We start from the raw sequence: 19,933 nt of genomic DNA on the forward strand, positions 1-19,933 counted from the left end.
AATATATAATATTTTGTTTTAAATTATACTATTAAAATAAAATCAAAGTAAAATAAGTTAAACAAATGGATTAAATGAATAAAATCGTGTGGGTCAAAATTATATGAAATATTCAAAAATTTAGTCTAATTTTAAAATAACAAAAATAAATCACACCAATAACTTTAAGTTAGATTATACAAAAAGTTAAAATTATATAAAGTATGAAAAAATATTTTCGTTACATAAATAAAATTTTCCTGAATATTAATTCCGCGCTTAGAAACGCGGTTCAAAATGTAGTATATTATAAAACTCAATCCATGTGTCAGGTCATCATGACATCATTGATTATGTATAGAACATTTATGTTGCATGTGATGTTTCTTATTTAAAACAGTTCTATGGATACACGACTGAAGGTTTAAATAGTGATTCTGCTTGCTGAGGTTAAAATGGTTGAACCACGATAAATACTTATGCATGCAGTCCTGACATATTACTATCTAAGAAAACATACTATTTTTCCCCTCTGGTGTTATATGGAGCTTAATTCTTGGGTCCCCTGTGAAGACAGAAAATTACTTGTACTCATTTTTCATACAGTTCTTCCTTTGCTTGTTTATTTAAATGATTTGTATTCTAATATTTTGTCGGCAAATTTTTTTTTTGTTTTTCTCAGATCGTAAAAGAGTTATAACTCTTATTTTATGTTATAGTGAAATTTCCTGCGGTGAAAAGTGGAAATAGTTCGCATATTTAAGATGAATTTTTGATAAAATGTTGGTGGGGACACTGTGGAAGAGAAATAGTCAGCTACTAATCTTTTTGGGACAATTCAAATGTAAAGGAAGTGAACCACAAACTATTGGCTTCACCTAAAAGAAATAGTCACCTACTCTTTTGATATTATTATGCTTATATATCATATACATGATCGCACACAACACTCATTCGTTATGATAGATTTTTTTGAAGACAAAAGGGTTAAACCGGATCATTAATGGAACCAAGCCTAACTCCCGGGTGGAAGGTGCAACCCACGGATAGATCTTCTCCCGGGTATTCAAATGAGTCTTAAGCAATGGACTTATATCCGTGTAGCCATTTAAAAGTGTTTGCAGCTGCGGAGATTCGAATCCAGGAGTATTGGGAATCTCACGTTCAACCCGAAATCCGTCCACCCACTAGCCCACCTATAAGTGGTTATTTCGTTACGATAGATAGGAGCGTATTTTATCATTTAAGCTAATCATATTTAATATAATCGTATTTTTATATATCTAAAAACATCTCAGTTATGTCGTCAAATATCCAACTTTTTCTTTTCCTTCAACGCAAAAGGGTGATTATTTTATAAAAGTATAGGGAAAATGAGTGCAGCATTCAAAATAAAATTTAAATAAACCCTTTGGGCCACCTTTTCTTGTTAAGTGGGTACACATACTAGGGCTGGGCAAATAAACCGAACCCGAAAATCCGAACCGAATCCGATCCGATAAAAATGAATCCGAACCGATCCGAACCCGACATAAATATCGAATGGATCTTGTTTTTTGGTATTCCGGATTATGGGTATTATCCGAACCAAACCCGAATCTAAATGGATATCCGATAAAACCCGAAACATTCAAAACCCCAAAAAATCTATACCAAACATAATTTCAATTAATAATATGTATTCAAAATACATTAAAATATATTGAACATCTGAAATATTTATCTATTACATAAAGGTTGGTGGTTCTAATACATGAAGATTGATGATTAAAGGTGGTTGTTAAATTTTGACATATTTAGATTTAGATTTAGATTTTGTTTTCAGTAAAAAATGTTTCTCATTTCATGAGGTTGTAGTTTTCGTTTTATGATTTTCCTTTCGTTTGATTTTGAATGATCATGATTGATGTTTCTTTTTTATTTTTAAATCAATTTTATTTATGTTTTGGCTACAAAAAGGTACAAATTAGATATTCAAAACCAAAACAAACTAATTTTACTTATGTTTTGGTTATAAAGTAGGTATAAATCAGATATTTTTAAACCGAAGAATCGATTGGGACCCGAACCCGAAAGTACATTGGGTTGTACCGGTTCTTTGAAGATTTACTAACCCCGATCCGAACCCGATAGAATCCGAACCGGTCCCGAACCGAACTTTTAAATAATTCGAATAGGGCTGATTTTGATAAACCCGAAAAACCGAAACCCGATTGGATAAAACCGAAACCCGATTGGGACCCCGAATGCCCACGCCTAACACATACGATAAAACTAGTGAAATTCAAGAACGCAAGAAATAATTTATCCAATGATCTAAACATTAGCAAAGGAAATATTTGCTTAATAACTAACTCTAAACTCAACTACTCCAATGATTTAAGTATGGCTTTGTATACTTTCATCTATTTTCATGTTTTCTTATTATTTTTCATTCATCGTTACATTCAATATTAAACATCATTTCAAGACTGTTTATTATAATTTTGATAAATTAAATTTATTGATAAAAATAGATAGAAAACTTTTGATTGGTTGATAATGATAAAATAACATAAATTTTTTATTACATTATATTAATCCTCATAACACATGTATCTCATAATTATTAAAAATAAATAAAAATCAAAAAGATAAACTAGAATATGAAATTTTTGAAACTGACTACCGTATATGAGTTGTGATATATATCTAATATTTAATTTGAAAAGATTCTATTGCATTACTTGGATATATAATATGTTATTATTTTATAATTTTAACCAATATTAATTATTAGATATAATTTAACTATGTACACAATTAATCAACAATATTAGATTGATTTAAAGACATTTTAAATATAATATAAGAACTCATGTAAACATTCTCAAGACATTGTTATATTTATTTACTTTTATAGTTCATACATATAATAAAGTTAGAGTTCTAATCAAAATACATATGTAAATTCAATAATTTGAAAAAAGTTAAGAATATAGATGATTCTGTTTGTTTTATAGCTACAAATTAATATTTTCATGAAAATCATGTAAACTACTATCAAAATATAATATTATTTTAATGTTATAAATTATAAGCTAGATACTTAAAATAAACTAATACATATTAAAAACATTAAGCCACATATTTTATAAAATAAATTATTTTATAGATTTCTTCAAACAAAATATTTAGTATATAATACAGAATTTTTCTTGAAGACATATTCTTAGAATTATGTTTTAACTTTTACTTTTATTCATTTAATTATTCATAGATGTATCTAAGGATAAATTATATGTTATACTTATAATCGATGAAATTAACCTAACGAACAACATATAGATCGAACTTAGTTTATTGGTATTATTTTCTTAATAATTATGAAAATCTTACAGTTTTAATCAATAAAATGATTATATATAAATATATATATATCCTTTTTGAGAAAAAACTGAAAACGATAATTAAATTTTATAAACTCATAGTATATAGGATTTATATATAGTGTTTTCATTAATTAATTTTTTTTTACAAATGGATTGATGTATATTACACTACATATCCTATAACAAATATGATTTTAAAGATTGAGTCATAATCTTTATTTTTACTTATTTAATAAAGTTTCAAATAATAATATAAATTTAATTTCATGACTCATGAGTTAATTTTTTTTTTTTTTTGCTGAAATAGTTAAAATTATTAAGAACATTAAATAAGTAAAATTAACTAAAATTATGGAAAATATGAAAAATAAATAAGATTTTTTTGTTTAATAAAATTTTAAATAATAGTATAAATTTTAGTTGATGATTTTTTATCACAATAAATTTTAATTGATGATTAATCAGTTAAAAATTCAAAATCACTATAAACATGACAAATATGCAAATATCTAAAATCATGAAGAATATGAAAAATAAGCAAAATCATTTCTCATTGGTTAAAATTATTATTAAGCACATGAAAATAGTAAAATACTTAATATTATGGAAAATATAACAGATAAGTAAGATTAACTAAAATCATATCTCTAATTTAAATGATTTTAAATAAATCTCTAAGATCTTTAAAAGTAGTATAGATGATTTAGAAAACGTGGTTGCTAACCACTTTTTCTCCTTTTTTTTAACTTTAAAAAGAAGATAAAACATAATCGGTAAAAACACAACAAATCAGATCAAAAAGTCACTAAAAGGCATCTCCTGCCATCCACAAAGGCACAAACCTTTTCTCAATATATCGGCAGATTCATCTTTCCATTAATGGAATAGCACAAAGTCTAGAACAAAACTTCGAACACTACAAAATATTTTAAATTATAGAAAATCGTGTACTCCACGTTAGGGTTTAACACACAAATCAGACCTCTATTCTCTGTAACAAGTCAAAGCCACCAGTTCCCGAAAGCGCAGGCAAACCAAGACATATTCTAGCAGAAGGAGTTTCTAGCCAGTCCACTTCTCCATAGGTAGCTGCTTGGACAATAAACTTAGTGGCTGTTTCAAATGTCATCCTACAGAATGGAGAAGTTGATTCTGCAATCCCTCCCATACGGCTCATTGGACGGTATCCACCAGAAAATGTCATGTAATCTGCAATGAGGTTCAAGTGTCTGTTGCTTACTGATATACCGTACGATTTGAAAACGTGGTTTATTTCCCTGATTATTGTCTCTCTTGCTGCTTCAACTCCAAATGTGTTGAGCATGTCGTGAATGCTGTTGCTGTACAAGTACCTAACGTCAAGCTTATCTTGAAACTCCCAGATATCAGAGAAATCAACTCCTGATGCGTGGAGAGCTGGCCAGGCTTTCTTTTCCTCGTTGGAAACTTCTTCTCTCTCCTTTGGTTTGTCTCCATGGTATACAACTTGAGGATCACCACAGTTAGCTACCGTGCACCGTTCGATTCTCCCATAGTTCTGGATGTAAACCTTCTGTGCTGTTTTCTGAGCAACCTGCGTGTCAAAAGAAAAGAAGTATAAACCACCTAGGGCTTGGCATACAACAGAAGAATCATAAAGACAATAGCTTAAAGAACAAGGTACCGGAGCAAGTAACATATGAGGCCTCTTTGAAGGAAACTTGAAATGGACCTCAAATGTCTTTCCTTTGCATTTCACAAAGATATGTCTGTCTTTCTTATGTTTAACAAATCTCCCTCTCTTCTTTTTTGGTGGTTTCTGAGTCTCTCCCTTGCTAACTTCTTCATTCTCATCCTCACTGTCCATCTCAGAGTCATCATCTACTCCACTAGTTGACAATGGTTCGCTCTTCTCATCTTCAGAACTTTCCTCATAGTCCTGCTCATCTGCTGCTGCTTGCTTCTTCCGTTTCTCTGCATCAAGACCATCAGCCTCATCATCATCACCATCACCATCATCATCATCTTGAGAATCATCATCATCATCATCATCATCATCTTGAGTCTTCTTTCTACTAGCAGAATCATCACCATCATGATCATCATCTTGAGTCTGCTTCCCACTAGCAGATTCATCATTCTCCGTATCATTTCCATCTTTTGGACTGGTGACTTTCTTAACCTTTATGCCCCTGATTCTACAGAGCATATTCATGTGTTTCTTTATAGCATCTTCCAGCTTTCTCAGATACCTAACCCTCATCGTCTCTTGCCAATCCTCATCAGTAATATCAGTGTGCTTTGGATAATGCTCTGGCTTATACAGATTTATCTTAAGCTTGTAGATACTACAAACTCTTTTTTTATGAAGTGCGAATGGTATAACGGATACTTCCATACTCTTTATAATATCTGCTACTGTAATCTTCCTTAATTTATCAGTAATACGACTTGCATCATCCCTGCACAAATGATAGATAAGTAGAGAATATTTAAACATGAAACATCTTCTCAAGTAAGTAAACCAAACTTACTTTGTTTTACCCTTGAGCAAAGGGCAAGTCATGATTGGTGTCTTAATGTTTTTAGAAGCAGTCATCAAGATCTCTTGTAAACGTGGGATTCCGAGTGTCACATTCATCTCTCCACGTCCAGCAAGATGGAACGTATTCAACCTGTAAATTGACAAAGTTATAAGCAAATACTAAGTAGACCAAAACATAAGAAAGGAATTATAGAACTAACGTCATTTGTGTTGATGGCTCTCCTACAGATTGTGCAGCGAGTACACCTACAGGCTCCCCTGGCTGGGCAAGACTTGCAAAGAATTTTGATTTCACCAGTTTCAGTATATCCTCTTGTCTCACCATTTTGGAAGCGATACGTTCATTCATAGGCATTGACTCTACAAACTTCTCAGCTCTCTTCTTTAGAGCAATAGGCAGATCAGTTATGTAACTACTGGATCCAGATAGCATGTCTTCACTGCATCTTTCAAGGATCATATCTTGATTCTGAAACAACAGCAAGTTAAATGAATAACAACATAAGTTTCCTGAAAGGCTAAAGTGTTTGAAAATGGAATGCTTACTAGTGTAAGTTCTTTGAATTTTTCAATGAAGCTAGACCGATGAACATCCACGCCATCTTCACCGTATTGGAACTGAATAATGGACCCATCAGCATCCCGGACAGTACAATCATAGTTTACTTTCAGAGACTCGAGATTTTTCATCAAGCATCTCTGCAAATACCCACTACGTGAGGTCTTCACTGCAGTATCAACTAACCTGTAACACAAAGATAACAAAGACTCTTTAACAAAAAAAAATCATAGGGAATAATACAACTCAAGACTTTCAACAAAGTAAAAGTTTTACAGAGAAACCAGTTTCATAAAAAAAAAACAGACACTTTAAAAAGAAGAAGTGCTATATATGCTTACCCTTCTCGCCCGGCCATACAATGAAAGTAATACTCTTGTGGCCTGAGACCACTAAGGAATCTGTCACAAATAAAACCACCAGCTCTAGGCGACCAGTCCCATGGATGGAAGCAAGGTAATGTCTTCCCAGAAACCATTCGAGGAACTCTTTTTCCTTCTAAATCTTGCTGGCCTAGGTGAGAAGAGATTTGTTGGAAGTTAACCTTACTGCCCTTAGCCCCAGAGATTGTCATCAGAGATATACAATTCCTTCCAGGTGTTTTAAGCAACCCATCAGAGAGCAAATCGTTCATCACCCCCTTGCCTGAGCACTGGTTGAGTTCACTGACGATGCTCCTGTCCAAAGACGCCAAAGCAGCTTCCCCGTCCTCGTAAAGAATTCGTTCAATTCTAGATTTCATGTCCTTAGGATCTGCAGGAAAGAGATTAATCTATAAAATGTAGCAGATGACCATATTAACAAGCATGCATGCACACATTAATGAAGTACATATACATACCTATCTGAGCATGAACATCGATGCTAAAGGTCTTACGGAGTACTTTTTCACCAACCCCTTCACATTCTTGAAGTTGCTTCGTCCTCTCTTCATCCACATCTTTCAAAATAATAAGATCATCAACTCCACAAGTAAAACCGTGAATCTGAAACATGTTGAAACAAAAAAGGTTCAACATACAAAACTCTGTAACAAAAATGAAAATAAAACTGAGAGCTAGCAAACAAAAACCTGAAGGAAGACAGTGAAGAGACGACTAAAAACAGAAAGCAGGTTTCCTGCAGCATTTGAACCATAGAGCTCATGCACTGTGTGAACCAATCCATAATCTGCAAACTGAGCCTTGTCAATCACACCGCGGACAAATTCATTTTTCCTGATGAGCAGTTTATCTTCATCAAATGACTTGTTGTTGTTGGATTCTCTTGTTCTAAATTTGAAGAAGTCAACAGGAAGTTTTGTAGATTTCTCTACGCTGAAAGGCGGATGACCTTTGGTTATCTCATTCAACACTGCAGTGATGACCTATAACATAACCAGATTGGTTAGAGAACCAAACTAAAAAACTAAAAATAAAATATAGCATGAGTATTATGATAACCTGCTTTCCAGTCCAAAGAGGTACTGGTTTCAAAATAGCAGGCGTGACAGTCAACAGCTCTGCATTAGAAGCAGATTGTGTGACTTTCTTGCCAGATAGTCCAGAAAAAGAAGGCAGCACCGTGTCAGTCACGCCAGAACTGAAAAGAAGCTGATTGAATTCATCTTTGTCTAAAAACGTGTCCCCTTTAGTGAGCAAAACCGAACTCACAATATGATCCTGTACAGTAAGGTGATACATATGAATGATCAACCACCCAATTTGTGAAAAAAAATAATACAAGGGTTTTTGAAAAAATAATTCACCTGGATTAAAGCTCGAAGTGGATCACCGTTAGAAGGCCTGGCATATTGGTTGTTGGCATTGACAATATTGTAGGCCTCAGCTCGTGAAATCTCATCTTGTGGAAAATGCACATTCATCTCATCCCCATCAAAATCTGCATTGTATGTACTGGAACCAAAAGTAGTCTTTTAAAGTCAGTCTCGAGATACAAGAAATAATGCATATGGAAAATCAACAAATACATGAGGGAGAGATCTAATTTATCTATATATATCCACGGAGAGTACCTGCAATTTGCATAGTGGAGACGAAGTGTCTTCTCCCCCTTAAGAACACGGACTATATGAGCCATTATACTAGGTTTATGTAATGTTGGCTGCCATGACACAAAATAAAAGTTGTTTTATTTTCATTTTGAGAAATAATAATAATATATAGACAGGCAAATATTAATGAAATAAAACAGTGTGTGCACACACCTGACGATTCACAAGGACGACGTCACCATCTTCCATATGTCGATAGACAGTTTTACATTCAAAGTCGATATCACAAGTCTTCCCAAGTTCTGTAGTGACTCCTCGTGAGGAAAATAACTTGTTTGCAATTGCTTTTCGTGCTTTTCTGCTAGAAGGCAGCTTAATAGTAGATACTTTGTCAGAGTATTGTGTTGCTCCCGGATGAATGTTTGGACCATTAATGATAGCCTTCCTTAACTTTTCCACATTCCAAGGAGTCACCCTCTGCACCGAAAAAAAAAACATAAAGTTACAACTTACACTACAGGTAGGGCATATATCTTTGTACATCTAAGCATTGGCCATTAGTCATCTCCACATAGTGAAGCAAGCAAAACTGGAAGATATAATAGATCATACCTCAGGATAGGTCAATTTCAAAGCAAAACAAGGAGGAATCCCAATGTCATTGACAGCAATATAAGGATCTGGAGATATCACAGACCTGCATGCATGATTCACTCTCTTTCCCATCATTTTTTGCCGAAATAGACCCTCTTTCTTCTCCAGCACTTGACAGATACCAGTGCCATCTCTCTGGCTTTTAACTGTAAAGGAAATAAAATCCATTTCAGCAGGCAGTTGCTAGACATAGCTAGAAAAGAACAGGGAAACTCTTTCGTAACAGATGCACCTTAAAACAAGTGAATGAGCTTAAAGGCTAACCTGATGAAGTTTTGCTATCAAACAAGACATTGACTGATTCTTGGAGGTCCATCCATCTGAATACTATATTAGATTTCTCTGATGGGTTAGTAAGGGCATTCCCAAGGGCTATATTGGATTCTAAGACCTTATTCAGTCCTACGGTTTGAGCATGTTCTATTATAACCTGTAAGTAACAAAAATAGTATAACATGAGTTAATGGGGGAAACTGTAATGGAAAAGGAAATTTAATAGAACAATGAAAGTAAAGAACTACTTACGCCATCGCCTCCTTGTGTAGGAGGTCTAAATTTAGTAGGAGGCACAAGAACACTCTCCAAAAAGAACATAGAGTAGTCATTTTTTTCAGATCCACTATGCCAAAGATCACCAATAAAGGAGCAAAACTCAGGGTGATTTTCCCACAAACGTTTTAAGATTTTCTTGACCTGAAACAAGTGACATATAATAGCAAAGACATTATAAACCTTTTAAAATTCTGGTCGTGTCTAATTATAAAGTCAGAACATAATCTCATATACAAACCTCACTAGGCAAAACGTCTGTTTTAGTAATTTTCTTGTGTTCTTGAAACTCTTCAGCTGCTTCCGAAGATTTTCCTCTTTTCCTTTTGGTACCATCTTCAACTTCTGATTGTTCATCGATAGCACTGTTGTCATCATCACTTTCTACACTGTTTTCTGAGCTCTTTACCTTAATCCCTAGAATTACATTAGCTCCAATGTCTTTCGCTTTCATCTCCCCCTGATTAAAAAGATTGTTATTGTTAGGAATATAGCTGTCTGATATTAAGGAGGCGCCTAGTGTAGAGATCAGATTCATACTGGATCTATAATTCTCTTTGGCAACACATGTTCAGTACAAGGTTCACTAATAAGACGTTTAAGAAACAAACTACAGAAGTACAAGGCAAAAAAAAAAATATCCTCTAAGAGTACACAGAATCTATTAGACATGAAGTCCTTATATGTGGCTAACTTAAAAGGCTGAGAGTAGAGTCTTTAAACCAAATAGAATATCAAGGAAATAATACAAACATAAATGGCAAGTGTTAAACAAAAGCATTGCAAAGGTATTTTATCTTCAAATGCCAAAACCGGTAGTGAAAGTTACTATTCCTTAAAGAGAGAAAAAACAGGAGTATACTGACAATCTGACATTGGTGGCACTAGACTAAGCATGCTTCCTAAGGCACTTCTCACACGCACACTAGACTACAGAGCAAGCATCATTATTAAATGAATCAATAGAATAAAAACAGACTATACAAACATTTACTACGAAACAACAAAACTTGATACTAGAATATCCAAGAGGACATACCTTACGAACCCATCCGAACATAGGCTTCTCTAGTTTACAACGTTTTGCTCCGCAATGTTCACACATTTCTGATTTCAACCTCAGAAATTTATTCAAGAGGTCAGTGACTTCAGCAAACTGAAGCGATGTCCACCTCTGCTTTCCCATGTCAGAATCTTCACACTCTTCTGATGTGTCAGAATCTTCACACTCTTCTGATGATTCCGTGTATTGAGAACCAAACTGCTTAGCAGCAACTAGATCACCTTTAATGATGAGTTTCAACTGAGAAACACATATGTCAACCTTGAAACGAAACAAGAAAGAGAAAGTAACATGAATCAAATTAGCAAACGCAAAAAACAATTGTCAAACTCAGTGTTCTAAAAAAATTTTAGGTATCTGGCTAGGCGGAAAATCGGCCTTAACGAAACAATTTTTTAAAGATTGGTCTAGACGTTAGCAATAATTCCTCATAAAGCTCATAATTACTGCCTAGCTATTTCTTAAACATTGATCAAACTTATTATATATTTTTATATATGTATTAGCTTACCTCACTATATTTCATAAATTGATGACAAAAGAAACAAGTCCTTTGCAAAAAGGTGTAAAGAAGATTAAAGAGCAAAGGGTGGTAAACAGGACAGAGAAGCTCGATATGCCCACAATGTCCTGGGCAAAGAAGAATCATCTGACCACATGTTTTGCAACTGCATTACGAGAGAAACAGCATTAACAGTCAAACAAAGATATAAACATCAAGTCTTTATACAGAATTACGTATAAAAGAAGAATTATTTACGGTGTTCTATCTTCCAACGGACCCATAAGAGGATCATAGAGACCACCAGGGACAGGTCTCTCAAGGTTATCGAGTAAGACGGGCTTTGTAACTTTCAGAACACTATGCTTTCGGACATCTTGTTCTGTCATGAAGCTAAATCGAACGGATTTAACGACTTGGGAAGCTCCCTAAAGAAACGCAAAACCAGGAAAAAGGTTAAAAACATCATCAAAGAAGAAATTAAAAAAAAACAGAACTTGAACGCCATAAACCGAAAACGTAACAAAACCTCTGTGGTTTGAGTTTGAGCCATTGCTGCTGGGGTCTGCAAGCACGGGTACAATAAGGGTTTCAACAATTATTTGCTTCTAGCCGGAGTTTAATCGGAGTTTGAAAGTGAGAGAGGTGATATAAACCCTGAGAAAGCCGTCGAGGTTTTTTAGGGTAGAAAAAAAATACAGAACTGTCGGTTTATAATACCTGAAAGTAGAATTTTTTAAATTTTATTTTTGTTTCATAAAGATAGATTTTCTATATTTTTAAGGTACTTTTTGATACTTTTAAGATGCATTAATTGAAAACATTTAAATTGACTAAATATTATTGGTTTATGGTTATTGGAAAATGTATAATAAATATAAATAAAAAATCAATTGAAAATATTGATTGTTTTCTTAATATGAGCGAATTGTCTAGAAAATCTTATTTTTAGGAACAGAGGGAATATAATAATTGCACCAACTTTAGTAAACCTGAAAAAATCTTTCTAAGTATTAACCTGAATATATAGTTTAGACTTTAGATCATCAAAAAGGAAATAGAGTAAAAAGGAAAATCTTTAAAAAGGAGAGATAAGGTCTGTAAAACCTTATATAAGGAGGGCTCCTATTTTGTTATATTCACACATTCATCAACGATTTCTGATTCATCGAGTTAAATACTTGTTCCCAAAACTTTCTCTCTTCGATCATACTCGGTAGATAATGGCGACTAGAACAAGCATCTTTAGCTTCTTGTTTGGGATGATGATGAGCTTCACGGTATTCTGCTCGGTGAGGATCTACAAAGTCGGAGATAGGGATGTTAATATGGGTAAACCCAACCCGTTTAGACCCGCCCCATTTAACACCCACCCCATTTAGAACCCATATAAGTTTAGACCCATATAGGTTTAGACCTATTAGGGCTACCCATTTAGAACCCACAAAATTTATATGTACCCATTTAAACTCATTTAGACCCATTTAGATCAGAAATACAAATTGAGTTTTTCTATCAAAAAACACAAATCGAGTTTTCCCGCCAAAACTGTTAAATCGAGTTTTCTCGCCAAAACTACAAAATTAAGTTTTCCCGTCAAAATCGTAAAATCGAGTTTTCCCGCCAAAATCGTAAAATCGAGTTTTCCCGCCAATACCACAAATCGAGTTTTCCCGCCAAAACTGTTAAATCGAGTTTTCTCGCCAAAACCACAAAATTAAGTTTTCCCGTCAAAATCGTAAAATCGAGTTTTCCCGCCAAAATCGTAAAATCGAATTTTCCCACCAAAACCACAAATCGAGTTTTTCCACCAAAACCGTAAAACCGATTTTTCCCGCTAAAAACCGTAAAATGGAGTTTTTCCGCCAAAAACACAAATCGAGTTTTCGTATCAGAAACACTAACCGAATTTTCCCGCCAAAACTGTAAAATCGAATTTTCCCGCCAAAATCGAGTTTTCCCACCAAAACCACAAAAATCGAGTTTTTCCGCCAAAATCGTAAAATCGAGTTTTCCCGCCAAAATCGTAAAATCGAGTTTTCCCGCAAAAATCACAAATCGAGTTTTCTCGCCAAAACCACAAAATCGAATTTTTCTGCCAAAACTGTAGAATCAAAAAATTTCCGTCAAAACATCAAAATCAAAAAATTTCCGCATAAACCACAAATCTAATTTTATGTTAAATTACAAAAAAAAAACATAAACGGGTTAAATGGGTCTCCATTTATTTTAGTGAAAACCCATTTAATAAATGGGTCTTAAAAGGGTTACCCATTTGAAACCCGACTAGCTAAATGGGTCTAAATGGACATTTATTTTTTCTAAAACCCATTAAGAACCCGCAGGTTTAAACCCATTTTAACATCCCTAGTCGGAGACTACGAGGAATGGACTGCCAAGGACGACATCTACTACGCTTGGGCCAAAGCCGATTATAAGGAGTCCACGTAGGAGATTCTCTCATCTTCGAATATGATCCCAACATTAATTTTGGTATCATATAAACGTTTATGGGAGCAGACAATGAGAAAGAACAATCTACCAAAGTTCTAATGGACGTTGATAAAAGCAATCTAGTGAAGTGAACAACCAAAAAAACACCTCAAGTAACTACTACAATACTACAATTTCTTAGCTTAACAATTTGCCTTTACCAAGAAAGAAAGAGTTAAAATTTGCCAAATCCAAGATATAGGAAGGATGATCGCACCAGCTAGTTAAGCTTATATTGCTTTCTAGATTTTTCATAGTTTGTTTCTAATTTTCAGAGCTAGTCAATTGAAATGAAGCTAGTTCTTATATATATAAAATTATATAAAATTATATAAAATAACATAATATTTTAATTATATAAAATATAAAATTATATAAAATTAAGAATTTTAATTGAAGAATATTTAATTATGTGCTTCTGTTTCTTAATTTTTAACTTTTTGTTAAAGTATTTTTTTAAGATAACAACACAATATATATATAGGAATTATCTTTTTATTGTAAAACATAATTTTCAGATTTTGGATAATTCTTATAACTATTAATTTTAATCAATTGTCTAATCAAGAAAATAAAATCCATTTCATATGGTGGTTAATTTGAATATTTTATTTATTAAGGATATCAATTTTATATATTTTACGTTCTAGGTGTTATACTCCCATATTCGAAAATAGTTTTTTTTGCGAATATTTATTAGTTTGTATATTTTTTAATTTAAAAATCAACATAGTAAATTATTTTATTTATATATGACAAATGTTTTCATTAAATATATATTTTTATTATTGTGTCTTAATTTTAAACACACTTACATATTAGAAATATTTTTTAAAATATTTATAAATTTTTTTTGCTAGATTAATATTTAATTATAAATTATTTTCTATTTTATAGTATAAAATATTATTTGAAGATAACAACACAAGATATAATAATATTATTTTATTATTTTTATTTTTTTCAGTTTAGAAAAAAGAAAAAAAAATAAAGCGGGCCAATCGTGGGTCTCCACGCGGCGATGGGATCCGCGCACAGTGACAAACTTGGCAAAAGATTGATCCTTATTTACGGTTTGAAGACACATTTGTGGCACAGAATCCTAAAGTTTTTGATCCCCACATATTATAAAATTATTTTTTTGTTAAGGATTTTATGGTAAAGACTACCATTGTTTCTGCTCTTAGGTAACAGGAAGCATTCCTTTGTGTCTTTCAGCTGAAACTATATTTGTTAGATGTTGCAATGCCCTTGATTGAAGTAAAGAACGGTTTCAGTTATGTATGCTTTTGACTAGACTATTGCAGCTTGCTTCAGCTCTGGGCTCATTGTCCTCAATTGCAATGGATAAAGTGACAGCAGCATTTGAACGAGCGCTCTAGCAGCAAGCAGCCAACATTATAACTTCTCGTTGATTTGTGCTATTAGTTATGATAAATCTAATGTCTATCGTCTATGTACAAAAACGAGATGTGAAACTGAAAATCTATATCTCTGGAACCGACTGAATTTTTAAAATTTTGCCGGTCAGTTCTTAGTTAAACGAGATGTGAAACTGAAAACCAAAATTTATCATTTCGGTCAGTTCGAGTTACTTGGGTCTGGACCAAATGCAAACTCATCCCAAATTACAATCTAATAATAGAAAGTTATACAAGTCCTATGCACTTGATAAGGAAAAAAAAAATCACAAGGTCTATAGGGATCATGACCCTTTACATCAATCGACTAAGAGACATAGGCAGAGTAATAATAGTAGTTGAAGTAGCTGAACAAAACGGAAGTGATGATATCAAGGAGGGATTCACTTGGGCTTCCTTTCTTATAACAAAACTGACAAGCTTCTTGTTGTGGTGTTTGGTCTGTTAGATTGGATCTTTTACTTCTGCTTCTCCTCCACTTCTGTTTGGGAGGATGATCCTGACTGGTGATTGTCGTCCTTTGGCTTGGCTGGAGAGACTTTGGCAGGTGTTGAACGCTCAGACTGAGAAGAGCGGATCAGGATCTGCATACAGAGAGTGATGATACCTAGACCAAGCGCCGACAAAGCAATGCCTTTCCATGAGGAAAAGAGATTTGACCAGTGTAAGAACTTCATTGCTCCAAGAGTTAGTAGGCATGCCCATGATACAACCACCTGGGAAAGGAAGAAGAGATTTTGTGAGCTTTATGAGTATTTATGGATAGATAGTCAAGGACATGTTTTGATGAGACTCACAGCAAGAGACTTTATGGGACGGCCAATGTTCTGTTCTTTCTGGCCAGGGAAAGTGTCAGCAGCTATGTGTTTGTCTAACAGTGCATCCTGTACCACAGAGCCGAGATCAGAGTGTGTCAGAATAAACTTTTATCTCTTAGCTTCTTCTCTCTATTTAATCTTAACAAAGTAGAAAAAATCAGTAAAAAAAATAATAAGTACCTTAGCCACAAACTGATCTCTGCACCACTGCGCAATTTCGTCTTCTGATTCAGGCAAGTCTTTCATCGAGTGACACTTGATGTGAACATGCACCTGAAACCAGCAGCAATGGTTTGGGGAATGCAGAGATGTAACAACTATATGTTACTTAGCGAAGACCTCTTTATATATTTTACTTGCTTACCACAGAAGGTTGTCCTTTGAATAGTCTTAGCATCGTTGGGGGTGGAGAAGTTTTTGGAATAGCCACGGTCATATCATATATGGCTGGCACAAATGAACGCATGTTACTAACTGCTGACACAAAACCCTGAAACAGAAATACAACAAAGTCTAATAATTAGTACAGAAAACACAATATCCAGACTCATTTTGTTCGTTAAAGGTGACAGTGAAGAGATCAAGTTGCCCACCAAAGGAATGGAGAAAAAGAAAAGACAATAAAACATACTTTGGTGCGAGGAATCAACACATTTCGAGGGATAGGCAACTCAGAGGAGGCTGCGAACTCTTGTGCTGCTTTAAGTTTTGCCTCTGTGAAACGGGTTCCCTCCACAAAAAGGGCTAACCAGAAAGGCCGTGGGAAGTCGTTCAAGCGTTGAAGACCTGACTGTAAATTTAGATAAACACACATAACTCATTTTCAGGCTAATTAATGAGGTATAACGTCCTAATAGGCGTTTTACATATGAGCAAAACCAGATAAGTTAGCACAAGAAGAATATAAACCCATACCTTTAAAGTGCTTTCATCCTTTGCCCAATTTCGTTCCAGAAACAGATACTCAGAGAACCACATTGACCAGCCTATGACCTGTATGTGTCCGACATTTCTATGTTTATGAATACTTTAGTGTATGTAACGGAGTAAAAAGGAGAAGACGTGTATGAACATAAAATCAAGGCATATATCTCAACCCAAAGCAAGTTATCAAGTTTCTAACTTATAGCAGGTATTCAGAAATACAATTCAAGATTACTACGTTCTATAAAATCTAGCAAAACTTAATAGATTCACATACTGGAAGAAATTTGGAAGACTTCTTCATTACAGCTAGTGCGCTTCCAAGGCAACCTGACCTCTGCAAGGAAAGAAAATATGAGACAATAAAATTAATAGATGCAAGTGGCAAAACATTGAGCCTGTTAGTGAAAATGTTATGATGCTATATTCTTTCTTATCTCATCAGTGGTGGTATAACCTTCAACCTAACAGAATCTATATTGACTAGAATCTATAAATGGTCCCACTGCACATATACAAGCTAAGTCACCAAGAGGTCCCCATTTATGCATTAAAGTAAAAACGATCGTTCAGAAACAAAATGCATGAAACTGTGAGACTAAATCATAGTACCTGAGCCAGAATCCATCCCACTAGCCAATCAATATCACTTCGGTGATTACAGACGACAAGAGCATGTTCTTTTCCTGGAAGAAAAGTACTGAAGTTACAGATTCGTACATATATATAGAACGAGTATAGTTCGAGTCCCAATAAGCAGGAACTTACCCATTCGGTTGAAGGTCTCATCATCAGCAAACACTTGGATCTACAGCAAAAGAGAATAAGGAAGTCAATTAACTTAAAAGTGAGATAAAACAAAAATTCACATATGTACACTAATAAAATGAAAAAGAATGGTCCTAACTCCATATCTGTTCGTTGACTTATATAAACGATCCCTAACAATTACATACGGCGCAGGGATAGGTATGATTCTTAATCAATCTACTAAATAGAGGTAAAGAGAATACACCTTGACACCAGCCCACCAGTCAACGATCCAGACAAGCTCAAGCCACAAGGTTTCTGCAACCACCCGGTTGATTTTTCTGTATGTGTTCTTAGACAGAGGTCGAATGATGACATAGCAAACCGCCTGAAATATAAAAGAAAAAAGTTGTAAAACATCAAAAACTGAAGCAAACAAAGTCCAGAGACAAGGCTCTGGAGGCCAGAACCTACTAGAAACTATTGGCGTAGTAGGACGGAGACAAACATTCTCATTCTAAAGGAGGTTGGCCCTTAAAATGCTAAGTGAAAATGAAGCTAAACTTAGACTCATCACAGCACATACGGAAAAATAAGAAGAATAATCAAGAAACCCTAAAAAGAAAAGAAAAAAAAAGGTGAGGATCTATACAAATGCAGCAGAAACAATGGAAAGGTTTGGAATTTTTAGGAAAGCGACCTGGAGGAGATTGACAACGAGGCCGGAAATGAAGAAGAGAATCCCCAAAGGCACAATCACAGCTGCTGCCATCGCCATGGAACCGAACCCAAGGAATCAAAACAACACTGTCGTTTCACATTAACCAAAGATGGCGAATTTTAACTCCCCCCACCCGTGATTCCAAAGACAACTTGCTGATTAATTTATAAGGGGGAAAAATAAATATGCCAACCAAAAAACAAAAAAAAATAATCGCGAAATTAACTTTACAGATAAAGGAAAAAAAACTGGGAGCTATTGGAAATTTTCAGGATTTATTGATTGGATTGTATTGGATTTATATATACGGAGATGATCACGAGGATACTCGAGAACACGGAATGGGCGTTTCTCTCTTTTATTTCAATCTACCCCCTCTTTTTCTCTTCTTTCTTCAAAACTTCCCCTTATCTCTTCTAATTGTTCAGATCGAGCCACTTGATTTCAATCAAATACTATATTAGAGCATTTGATTCCTAAAAGTGGCCAGCAACAGGATGCATGTTAGCTAGAATTGATCTCTACTCACTCTGCATTATGCAGAGCATTTCTCTACTACTACCGTTACTTGATTTTATCAAACTTCACTTTTAACCTTGGTTTCTAATATTTTCTTACAGTCCGTTTTGTCTCCATTTGTGTTAATTTGTTTTCCTTTTGCATGTGGTAACAATGTTTATTTCTTTTTCTTATATGAAATGTTGTAATTTATTTGGCAAACGAGAAACGTACAATTATATTAAGATATCAATTATCTAGCTCCCTTTGTTATTGATTTCATTTATTAATTTTGTTGTTGTTCAAATTGTCAAGTGCGGTGTAAAGTGTGAGAATATCTTTGTTGGTTTGTTTGTATAACTATTTGAACACGTTTGATTCTTTTTAACATCGATAGTTCTTTTAATTAAAAGTTCAAACGTTCTTCAGATCAAAAAAAAAATGTTCAAACATTCTTTCAAATAATAAAAAGTTTGAAGGGGCAAAAGAAGAATGTTGAAGTGGTTGATCTATTTAACCAAATTTTATTTTTCTATATAAACAAATGAATATCAAAAGAAAAGTAAAGAAAAAAAACTTGATCGTCGTGTTATTTAATTCTCGACGCATTTCGTTCACCACTTTATTAATACTCTCCAATATGTTTTGCGAGAAAGGGAAAAGATCACAAAAGATCACAAAAGAACAAAAGAAGGGTTGTTGAGCTTAGCTTCAACTTTTTTTTTTTTTTTTGAGCAACACTTAGCTTCAACTTTCTTATGTAAGATCATTTGTCTTGATTCATGTAGCAGAGTCACATGCTGGTTCTCTATATGTGACTCTACATATTCACACCAAATAGGCGACTGCCATATTAGAGACGTGTATACTTAACTTGACGCATGTACTGCCATACTGGTATATATACATATTATGAGTCTTGTTTGTTTGCCAATGTGGAATATATATAGTCCAATTAACAGCCCTTAGCAAAGGAAAATCGGAACTGAACCTGAAATGTGAAATAGACAAGGTTGTTACTTCTTGTCATGTATATAAACCCACATTTTTAAAAATTTCAACAGTCGTTCTGATGGTTTGATATATCACATGCTCATTACTTGTGAATTCAGAA

At 34.0% G+C, this 19,933-nt stretch overlaps 2 protein-coding genes across 2 annotated transcripts; both read right to left on the reverse strand.

Moving 5' to 3' along the window:
* Positions 1-4,183: 4,183 nt before the first annotated feature.
* Positions 4,184-11,882, reverse strand: LOC108814289 (DNA-directed RNA polymerase I subunit 1). The gene is made up of 20 exons (XM_018586824.2): positions 11,724-11,882; positions 11,453-11,622; positions 11,204-11,360; positions 10,669-10,953; positions 9,871-10,089; positions 9,606-9,773; positions 9,345-9,510; positions 9,039-9,226; positions 8,640-8,903; positions 8,448-8,536; positions 8,181-8,328; positions 7,876-8,094; positions 7,506-7,799; positions 7,275-7,419; positions 6,775-7,186; positions 6,421-6,619; positions 6,075-6,343; positions 5,864-6,004; positions 5,014-5,791; positions 4,184-4,923 (listed from the first exon to the last, which is right to left on the reverse strand). The coding sequence occupies exons 1-20, from the start codon at positions 11,745-11,747 to the stop codon at positions 4,327-4,329; spliced, it is 4,932 nt and encodes a 1,643-aa protein (XP_018442326.1). The 5' UTR covers positions 11,748-11,882; the 3' UTR covers positions 4,184-4,326.
* A 3,416-nt stretch (positions 11,883-15,298) lies between these two features.
* Positions 15,299-18,595, reverse strand: LOC108818201 (1-acyl-sn-glycerol-3-phosphate acyltransferase 2). Its single transcript, XM_018591099.2, has 11 exons — positions 18,301-18,595; positions 17,866-17,988; positions 17,619-17,658; positions 17,463-17,536; positions 17,128-17,187; positions 16,842-16,919; positions 16,558-16,716; positions 16,291-16,416; positions 16,107-16,199; positions 15,906-15,992; positions 15,299-15,824 (listed from the first exon to the last, which is right to left on the reverse strand). The coding sequence occupies exons 1-11, from the start codon at positions 18,376-18,378 to the stop codon at positions 15,567-15,569; spliced, it is 1,176 nt and encodes a 391-aa protein (XP_018446601.1). The 5' UTR covers positions 18,379-18,595; the 3' UTR covers positions 15,299-15,566.
* Positions 18,596-19,933: the final 1,338 nt, after the last annotated feature.

The sequence above is a fragment of the Raphanus sativus genome, chromosome 7, assembly GCF_000801105.2.
Source record: "Raphanus sativus cultivar WK10039 chromosome 7, ASM80110v3, whole genome shotgun sequence".
Classification (NCBI taxonomy): domain Eukaryota; kingdom Viridiplantae; phylum Streptophyta; class Magnoliopsida; order Brassicales; family Brassicaceae; genus Raphanus; species Raphanus sativus.